At 44.6% G+C, this 10728-nt stretch overlaps 1 protein-coding gene and 1 pseudogene across 7 annotated transcripts in view; one reads left to right on the forward strand and one right to left on the reverse strand.

The window, feature by feature from the left end:
• SYNCRIP (synaptotagmin binding cytoplasmic RNA interacting protein) overlaps positions 1 to 5599 on the reverse strand; it is a 31832-nt gene extending 26233 nt beyond the window's left edge. For 4 of the 7 annotated variants that reach the window (XM_011282474.4, XM_011282473.4, XM_045057811.1 and 1 more), the window contains exons 1-3: positions 3096 to 3255; positions 2301 to 2419; positions 2077 to 2184 (exon numbers count right to left, since the gene is read on the reverse strand). In XM_011282474.4, the coding sequence (XP_011280776.1) occupies positions 2077 to 2184; positions 2301 to 2419; positions 3096 to 3243 (375 nt within the window). In that variant the 5' untranslated portion in view covers positions 3244 to 3255. Of the gene's footprint in view, positions 1 to 2076; positions 2185 to 2300; positions 2420 to 3095; positions 3256 to 4623; positions 4827 to 5578 lie in introns of those variants that run through there. The other 3 variants (XM_045057809.1, XM_023254165.2, XM_023254166.2) reach the window with 3 other exon arrangements.
• Positions 5600 to 10052: 4453 nt separating this feature from the next.
• Positions 10053 to 10167, forward strand: LOC111560646 (annotated as a pseudogene).
• The last annotated feature ends 561 nt before the right edge of the window (positions 10168 to 10728 follow it).

The following is a 10728-nucleotide window of genomic DNA, read 5'->3' on the forward strand; positions in this document are numbered from 1 at the left end:
CCGGGTAAAGCTCCTTAATAAACTCCCTGTATCCCACACTTCTAATACACACTGCCAGCAATTCTGGGCACCAACCTTTGTAGAAATTACATTCCCTGAGAATGCCCCTTAACTTAGGAGTTACAGGAAATGTAACAACTTAATTCATCTGACATTCAAGCACCATGCTTCCCCAGATGGCATAGTTCATTCAGAACAAATGAGAGCCAAAATGACTTTGAAAACTTTATGTAATTGCAACAATGTGAAATAACTTCTAGGTCTTATCTCCCCTAAAAGTGAACTGTTAAAATTTAAACAGTTCCTATTTACTAATCAGTGGTAGTTTCTCCTATCCCTTGGTATAAGGCAAAAGTACTAGAAAGTTGTCTACAATTAGCCTAAACAAACAAACAAAAAAACCCAAGAATTATTCTCCTCTGCCATCTCAAAGTACAAAACCTGCTTTCCAAATAATAAAATCTAGTAATTGGCTAATAAATTCTGAAAAGAACAAAAACAAAAACAAGCTAACACCAAGCACGATGACAAATTTTATCAAAATGCTGTCAAATGACCTGGGGTCACCTCAGTCTCTAGAAACGAAAATGACTAGACAGATTTCAAACACTTTCTACCCAAAGAACATTAAATATCTGTGAAAAAATACTATGATAAAAAAAACTCCTCTATTACTAAACTCTAACAAAAAGGCCCACAAAGTGCTACGATATTTTGAAGCAGCCTTTTTCTATCATACCCCAATGTTTATTTACGGATGCAACATTGGGCAACAAAAATAAACTGAAATCTATTACTAGAACATAAACCACTAAATGTCTCATCTTCCCTTTTTCCCATATGTAATCCCTGCACTTTTCACCTTCATCTTTATATGACTTTTTATATCAATCCCTAAAAAAATAGAAAAAAACTTGTTCTTCAAACATCCTATAAAAGTGTCACTATGTCTTCTTGTTGCAATTTAAGAGACACTAAAGCTTCAAGCCACTCCTTCCCAGACAGAAAAGTCAAAATAAACTTTACATTTTTAATAAAAATTTTATAACCCTAACTCCCAAAATGTAAATTTAATCACAACTGATATAATAAAGACATCTACACTCCATTTCTATGGAAAAAACTGGATTTATGGTTTCAACACAATTCACTCACAGCCTGACCTGTAAAAGCCCCAAATATATGAATGACATTAACAGTTAACTCCTTATTCCAAGCTTCCCTCCTCCCATACCATTAAAACATCACTTAACACTCATCACTTAACACTCATAATTAACTTTCTTAAACCATACTCTTGGTTCAAAGAGCATCAGCACACTGTAATAAGAGCACCAGATTAAAACTAGCATGATCACATTTTCTATAAACTGAAACCTCAACACAACTAAAAACCAAAACAACCTAGTTGCATTTGAGGCCATTTATTGCTCTACATGACCTTAAAAAAAATAACTTCCATTCCCAACCTCAGTTTCTTCACTTGCATTTCCACACTCCTCAATTTTACTGATAAAAGCTGCCTTTAGAAATGAACAAATCAGCCTTAAAATCAACAGTAATAGAAAAGAAGGTAGTGTTAAAAATTCTAAATCCATTTAACTTGGGAGTTTGTGAATTCTAAGATAAGTCAACTGTTAAATGTACACTCCTCACCAAGTATGGGATGAACGGATTCCCTCCCATTTTTGTTCTACTGTCACTAATCTGGATTTCCAGCTTTTCAAAAAATGTTTAGAAATATGGTAGATGGTATTTAGGTCTTTGCTTTAGAATACCAAGAAACACTGATTTAATGCATAAATTAATAACAAGAAAAATTTAAAAGTGAGTTGTTCTAAAAACAGAAATAACTAAAGGCAGGAAACTTTTTCAAAAGGCAGTAATTAGAAAAGATTAACAAATTATCTCAGGTTATTAACTCTCAACATCTTAAAGATGCACACCCACATTTCACATCCAAAGAATATTTACACCAAAGCTTAAAAAAAAAAAAAAAAAAGTCCTTGAAAGAACTTAAAAATGACGGGGGGGGGGGGGGGGGGAGATTAAAAAGAAAAGTTTTTAAAGACATACCTTAATTTTTGCCTCATCTGGTCCTTTGCTAGAATCCGCTACTTTGGTCCCTTGTTTTTCTCTCTGCCTATAAGTCTTCATGACTCCACATAAAAAGGCACTTTTGTTCTATAAAAAAATTTTCCAATCACATTTAACAACGGTCTTATCTGTATCTAATTCAATAAAACAAATTATATCAGAACTACTCATGTTTTTTCTAGTTACACTGACATCAACATTACCTGAACATGAGAGAGATCACTGTCTTTAAACTGCTGAAGAACTGCCAATGCGCCGTCTTCATTGAATTCTTTTAAAGCCTCGATAGCTCTTTCATCTAAGTCACTATGTGCAACCAGCCCTGGAGAAGAGAAAACTGAATTAGTTGTCAACTTTTAATATTTTTAGAAACTTTTTTTAAGAAACCATATTTGCCAATACAGGTACATGCTTGCCAAGTAAGAATTCTTCCATTTCCCTTACCTATATGAGAAACACACATGCTTTAATCATTCTGAACTAAATAAAACCTCTCAACCACACTTACAATGAATCAACTTCTTTTACATCTTCTTCTAAGTCACATAGTTTCTAAACGCTAAGCATTTCTACAGTAAATATGTAAATCCTAAAATCAACCAACAAAGTACCAAGCATGACAACTGAACCTCTACACGATTTCAAATACCACTAGGAAAAAAGCAACAGCCACACCAAGACAGACAAGTCTATAGTTACCAGTTATTTAACAAGAATCCTACTATAAAAATACCCCAAAAAGTCACATGGCCTGCTCCCAACATTTAGCAGCTGTTGCTACCATCATATACTTATCCATCTGGCCAGCCAGCCTTTACCTCCTAACCCTTCCTTCTTCCCTCCCTCTACACCTTAACCTCTAGTTCACAACTATCACAACAAGGCAAAACTCTAGTTCCTACACTTATTGGAAACCACAAAAAGTTGCTATTTTAGCTCAAAGCCAGAAATCCAATAGAAAAATTTCATAATATAATTTTGCAAGTGTTAGTTCTTACCTGCAACGTAAATTTCATCTAGTTTTTCAGCAACTTTCTGTGGTAAACCAGCATCAAGCAATGTCTGAAAATTTTCTGAATGGATAACTGCAGAAGTAGTATCCATGGGCTCTTCAGTACCATTTCCATTAACATGTTCTGTAGCCATGTTTCCAGAGATCTGTTCAAACGCAATAAGCAAAATTAAACTAGGATCTTCAAAAAGGGTAGAGGAAATATAAGAGCCCCAATCTTTACTTTCTCTACCAATTTCTACACCAGCCAGCCTGCGCCTCCCTTTAAAGAAGCCTTACAGTCACTATCGCCTGACAAGCCAGATTTGGAGCGCGGGGCAGAGGAGGACAGATTCACTATGTTTTTCCTTAGCACCACCCCTGACTCACCTGCTAACACTCCCTAGGAAAAACCATATTACAAATGGAGCCCAATCAGCACGAGGACAAGCCAGCGTGCCACATGCAGCTGTGGCAGTACAGAGAATGAGGTGTGTGGAGAAAGCAAAGCTGGGCTTTTCTCTCAAAGGTAAACCCCCAAAGTGCGCGCTTTTCCCGCCTGCCGCTTATAGATCTGTAACAACAGCCAGCGAAGAACAAAGCGCTCACACAAGCTACCTTCCTACCACCCAATTTCTCCACCCTTCACCCCCGCACCCAAAGCCCGCCCCCAACTCCGCACCCAAAGCGGCAGCCTCACCGCTGCGGCCACCAGGAGCCCATTAGAAACACGTGCTCTGCGCCTTCAAATGTCCTACAACTTCCTCCAACGGAAACCCACCGAGTCCCAGGCCAAGACGACCATCACCGACTCCCAACGTCAACCTGAAGCCAAGATCGGAGCCCCCAGAAAGCAGCAGCAGCACAACCTCGCCCCTCCACACCGAGGCCGCGGCGGCGCCAGGCCACAGGCTCTCCCCGCCCCCCCCCCCCCCCCAGCGCCGCCGTTTCCGCCGTGACACATGGCTCTCTCCGCCCCGGGCGCCGGCGACCCCCGGCCGCCCGCCCGCACCGCCGAGACCTGAGCCGCGGCGCATGGTGCAAGCCCCCACCCCTCTCCCGTCCGTGCAGTGACTGCGGCGCCGGAGCCAGCTGTCCCACCCCCAGACAGAGGCCAGTAACCCGGCGGAGTGAGGGCGTTCCGCGAACTGCCTAACGCCCGCCGGACCGCGAGCACCACCCAAGCTCGCCGCGCGGCTGCGGGACGGGACCAGCGCCTCTCCGCCCACTCCCGCGCCGCGGTGACGGCCACGACAGCACCAACTCCGCCGCCGCTCGCGGTCCGCGCGGGCCATGGGGCCGCCTCCTCCCTGGAGCGCCGCAGACAAAGCCCGAACGGCGGCAGCACATGGAGAATAGAAGGAAGTGGCGGCGCGGGCTGCGGCCTACTCTCAAGCAGCCCCAGTCAACGTGCTCCTCTCCCCCTTGGAATCCATTTTCCAGAAAAGCCGGGTTCTCCCCACACCTCCCTCGCCCAGCTCACTCCACAATGTCACGGTGCTCCCCTCCCAGACCCGGGTCCTGGCGGTCGTTACCTCCCCGTTGGGCTGCGGCGGAAGAATCCTGTCCGAGGAGATCGGGTTGCGGGAAACGCGTGCTCGCTGCTCCCTGTGTCCGGCGCGAGTGGAGCTGTTGTAAAATGGCGGCCGAAGCTCACGCCGCTGGCAGCAAACCCGATCCAGTTCCACTCGCCTCCGAGCGCGCTCCCGGTGCGCGCGCGCGCGCCCGCGTGACCCCCCCCCCTTTCCCTCCCCTCCCTCGCGCGTCCGCTTCTCTCACTCCCTCTGCCCCTGCCCTCCTCCAGCTCCTCCTTCTCCCCCTACCACCACCACCACCGCCACCGCCACCGCCACCACCACCACCAGCAGCCTCCGTCCGCCTCCTTCTCTCGGTCTTTCTTCTTCCCCTCCCTGCTCCTTTGCCCCACCACTCCCAGTCCCGTCCGCGGCCGCTCAGGCACGAGTGACCGCCTTTCCCCTCCTCGCTCAAACGCTCGCTCACACCCTCCCTCGCTCGCTCTCTCGACTCCGTCCCCCAGTCCCAGCCGAGTCGGCTCCTCTCTTTCTCTCTCCCGCGCTGACGTGACGACGTAGCCTACGCCTCGGGACGCGCGCCCGCGGGCTCCGCCCCCACGCCCCGCCACCTCCCTTGCTCCTCACCTCCCGGGGGAGGGGGACGCAAGACCCCGCCCTTCCGCTCCGGCGGCGACGGAGGGGCAGAGAGTGAATGAAAGACCCGCCCCTTCCCTTCCCGACACTCCCCCTCCCGCTCTCCTCCAGGCGGGGCGGGCCGGCTCAGCGTGTCCCACTCGTTCTCCTTTGTCAGGAGACAGGCATCTCCCCACCCCGCCCCACCCCACCCCCACCGCAGCACCACGCGCACGCCACCCCCACCGAGCTCCTGCCCGTCCCAACCCCCGCCCCGTCCCGGGCCCGCGAGGCACGGGGCGAGGGGCGCGGAACGCTACCGCAGCTGCTTGAGGACACCCACCGATCCGTGCGCGCCCGGCCCCCGCCCCCGGCGCCGCGGCCGCGTAGCCGTTCGCGGCGGTGTCCACGCCGCCGCCGCCGCCCGGCGCTCTTCTCGCTCGGGAAGCTGCAGGCGCACGTGTCCCCCGGGGCGGGGCGAGGCAGACAATGGGGCGGCGGGGGGAGGGGAGTGGCGCCGAGACCCGCAGACCTCTGGTTAACCTAGCCGGTGGGACTCGAGTACGGGAGTCGCTGCGGGGAGAGCGGTTCTCCCTGGCCGGACAATGGGACCTCCCGGGGCCCCGCGCCCGCGCAGCTTCACTTTCGCGAAAACCTTGGGCGGAGGGAGGGGTTCCCGCGGCTCGGACGAGGAAACCCTGGCTGCTTTTAGGAGGAACGGGGCTCATTCCAGCGGACCCAGAAGCGACTCCGGCCGTGGGATGATACGAAGGCCAGATTTGGAAGCGAAACCGCCCGGTGGTGAAGAGTTGTGCAATAGTCTGTTTCAGTCCCTGGCCTTTTAAGCAGTTAAGGGCTTCCTCATAGCACAGTTTGAGCAACTTGAAGTAGCACAAAGCTGTGTGGTTAGGGCAACTGTGAGGAACATATCTGTGTTTCTTTTTAAAAATCTTAGCAACTAAATGTTACGTGAAGTGACATTTCCTTTGTAGCCGTTTACTAGTACAAGAAAGACAAGACAAAGACGTTAGAATTTCAGTCGTGGTATGGATACTAACTTTATCCAATTCAACTGTAATCTAATAGTGTCCTTTTTTTTGAAAAGCTTTTTAAGAGCTCACTGGTTCCCGAAATAAGCTCTATGCTGTGACAACAAATCAGTGGTTCGAGGAAAAGTTAGATGAATACTCTTCAAAGTGATGAAGCACATAAAATGCTAGATTATTTTCCATAGGTAGCTGGAAATAGGAAATATTTGACCAAAGTACTATCTAGCCTATCTGTTCAGCAAGGATCTGACATCTCCGCTACCTAAAAATCCCTTACTATTAAACATATCTGCTATGGTATGCAGCTAATTCAGCAACAAGGATTTTAGCTCCTAATCCAAAGGTAGATAATCTTATAAATGAAAAACAACCCACATATTTACTACAAAAATAAAAAATGAGTAATCTTAGGAATTAAAGAATGAAAATAATGCATCTGAACCATCCAACGCTTTTTTTTAGACCTTCCTGGTGATGGACCTTCCTTAAAAAAAAAAAAAAAAAAAGAAGAAGAAGCCTTTACCTAGGCAATGTGCTCTACCAAATAACCAAGACTCCCAAATTAAAATCTCTAGCTCTTCTCTGACCTCTGATTCCTTTGTCTAACCATCCCTGGACCTTTATGTGGGTTTTCAGGCCCTCCAAAACAACATTTCAAAACTGAGCACATGTTCTCCCCCCAGCCACCCACCCAATCTTCTATCTTCAGAGTTCCCATCTTCATGAACATCGATCATTTGCATCCAGCAGCATTAGCTGGAAACTAAAGAGAAATCCAAGACACCACTTTCTCCCTCTCAAAGCCTTGTCAGTTAACCAAAATCTTGTCAGTTTTGTGTTCTAATGTATCTCCACTTCTCTATATATTGCAGCCAGAGGACAAGTCACCATCAACTACCACCTGGACTAATGATCTATAGCTTCTTGATCCGTTCATCCACCTTGCAGCTCTCCTAATCCATTCAAAGCCCAAGTGTCTTCTCCCACCCTCACTTCTCTTTTCATTGCAAATAAGACCCTGTGGAGCATCTGCTTAAAACCCTTCATTAGTTTCCCATTACACTTAGAACAAAAGCAAAAATCTTTAACTAGATCAACAAAGCCCTCCATGATCTGTTCAACCTGTCTCCTCAGCCACATTTCAGCCACTCTTCCAGCTTTGGCTGGCCTTCTTTCGATTCTGACACTTTTCAGGTTTGTACACACTGAGGACCTACACAGAGAAGTGACTGATCCCCTAACCAGGCCTGAGAAAAAAGCAATCAGCCATGCTCTCCATTTGACACCTTTTTCAGTGAAGCAATAGTGTAATTTTCTTCCTGATCTACAGAACTTATTCCAGGCTTGACTCCAAGAATTACTACTACTGAAACATAGGAATCCCTAATAATACTAAATAACACAATAAAACAAAGCAAAACAAAAAAAAACCTACTAGATTGATTTGGTATAGTAGATACATGGGGCTAGATTAAAATGTATATGAAAGATCTGCCACAAGAAAGTGCTCAATAAGTATGTCTCCCTACTTGCTGAATCTTCTTTAGTACTTAGCACAGAATGTTAACTAAATATTTGCTGAATAAAACCAAAGAACAATAAAAGCTGAGACCCAAACAACCTTGATTCCAATATCAGATCTGCTACTCATGGAGAGTGAGGTTGAATAAATCATTTTACTTCTCAGAATTTCTATTTCCCCATCTATTAAAGAAGTTCATTGAGGGGCACCTGGGTGGCATCAGTTAAGCATCTGACTCTTGATTTAGGCTCAGACCATGATCTCATAAGTTTGTGAGATCCAGCCCCATGTCAGGCTCTGAACTGACAGTACAGAGCCTGCTTGGGATTCTCTGTCTCCCTGTCTCTCTCATCCTCCCCATCTCATGCATGCTTCCTCTCTCTCTCTCTCTCTCTCTCTCTCTCTCTCTCTCAAAATAAATAAAACATTTAAAAAAAATTAAAAGAAGGGGCGCCTGGGTGGCGCAGTCGGTTAAGCGTCCAACTTCAGCCAGGTCATGATCTCGCGGTCCGTGAGTTCGAGCCCCGCGTCGGGCTCTGGGCTGATGGCTCAGAACCTGGAGCCTGTTTCCGATTCTGTGTCTCCCTCTCTCTCTGCCCCTCCCCCATTCATGCTCTGTCTCTCTCTGTCCCAAAAATAAATAAACGTTAAAAAAATCAAAAGAAGTTCATTGAAACAGATACTTTTTAAGATCTCTTCTAGCTCAAACATTTTATAATGTATAAAAAAAAAAAATCTCCAGGGCCTGGGTGGCTCAGTCAGTTGAGTGTCTGACTTAGGCTCAGTTCATGATCTCACAGTTGGTTCGTGAGTTCGAGCCCCACATTGGGCTCTGTGCTGACAGTTCACAGCCTGGAAACTGCTTCAGATTCTGTGTCTCAGTCTCTGCCCCACCCCACTCATGCTCTGTCTCTCTCAAAAATAAACATTAAAAAAAATTTTTTTTTTAAATTCTCAAACTCTTTCTCTGACTTCTCACTGCTTTAAAACTATTCACATGTCCTATCTGCCATTTAGGATCTTCCCCATTTGAATCCCAACTTCCCTTTATAGCAAAATAGCCTGCTACTCCCCTTATATGGACCCCTTTTCCAAACAAAATAAACAGCAAAGACAACAAAGATTGATAATATCTGATTGGAATATCATCCCTAGTGTAGATGTGGAGAACTCAACACACTCACTGTTAGTGAGAAGACAAATTGATATAACTTATAGAAAGTAATTTGCCTATAATGCTTATTGCACTATTGTTTTTAATCCTGTACATAATAAGTGTGTGTGTGTGTGTGTGTGTGTGTGTGTGTGTGTGTGTGTATTATTATATATATAACCTAAACATCCAGTAATAGGGGACTGACAGAATAAATTGTAGTGCATTCACATAGTGCATTATTCTGGAGCCACTGAAAATAATGAAATAGCTATGGATGTCCAAACATGTAAAGATATTCAGGTTACATTCTTAAATTAAAAAAAAAAAAAGTCAGGGTGCCTGGGTGGCTCAGTCAGTGAAGCATCTGACTTCCACTCTCCTAGTGATCTCCCCAGTTCGTGAGTTTGAGCGCCATATCAGGCTCTGCGCTGATGGTGTGAGCCTGCTTGGGATTCTCTCTCTCCTCTCTCTGCCCCTTCCCCACTTGCATACTCTCTCTCTCTCTCTTTCAAAATAAATAAACTTAAAAAAAAAGTCACCTATAGAATAATGTAGAGTGTGACATTTATTCATTCAATTGAGCACCTTCTGTGTACTAAGCTCCATTGTATGCACGAGGCTTATAATGATGTATGTCAAGATATAGTCATAGGTGATCCCTGACTCATGAAGCTTGCAGGTCTGTATGTATGTGTATAACCAGGTAAGCATGGCTATAAAGATTTTTGTTTCTATAGGAAATAATTACAATTAGAGATAAGGATGGGGTGGAGGGAGACCATCACTTTTTACTTCATACACTTTGGTTATACTTTTTACGATAAATATGTATTTTTATTTATTTTTAATTTTTTTAATGTTTACTTTTTGAGAGAGAGAGAAACAGACAGAGCATGAGCAGGCGAGGGGCAGGGAAAGAGAGGCAGACACAGAATCCAAAGCAGGCTCCAGGCTCTGAGCTGTCAGCACAGAGACTGACACAGGGTTCGAACTCGTGAATTGTGAAATTATGACCTGAGCTGAAGTTGGATGCTTAACTGACTGAGCCACCCAGATGCCCCAAATATGTGCTTTTAAAGAGTTAATCATTGTGCTTGCTTCAGCAGCACATATATTAAACTGGAAAGATACAGGGAAGATTAGCACGGCCCCAGCACAAGGATGACCTGCAAATGTGTGAAGCTCCCATATTAAAAAAAATTTTTTTAATTAAAAAAATTAAAAATTAAAAATTAATTATTTATGTGCCTCATGAGTGTCTTTTTATCCATGAAGTAGTGAAAGGGTTAATTTCACTACAGTTAATGAAATGCAGGCATATAGGCATGCCTGTTTGAATTTTTTGTCATCCAAAATTCTTCCACTTAGTGCCACACTGTTTAGAAAAAAATCATATTTTCTTTTTTCTACATTTTCTAAACTTCCTTCAATTGCCATATATTACTGTGCTAATGGAGAGGGGATCCCAGAATTAACATAGGAAAAATCCACAATACACCATCATTCTTTCCACAGAACCATAAAAACCTAGAACCAAAAGAGACTGGAAGTCATTCAATTCCATCTTCCTAGTAATCAAGAAATTTTTTGGAAAAAAAAGTGGAGCTTTTTTTTCCTTAAAATAGATTTTTTCCTTAAAAAGTGGATTTTTTTTCCTTAAAAAAGAATTTTTGCCTTAAAAAAAAAAGAAAGTATTTTGCAACATCCATGACATCCTATCTTTATGGTAATTAAAGAGCTGATGTGATAAAATTAATTCCTGCTTT

Source organism: Felis catus, chromosome B2, assembly GCF_018350175.1.
Source record: "Felis catus isolate Fca126 chromosome B2, F.catus_Fca126_mat1.0, whole genome shotgun sequence".
Classification (NCBI taxonomy): Eukaryota; Metazoa; Chordata; class Mammalia; order Carnivora; family Felidae; genus Felis; species Felis catus.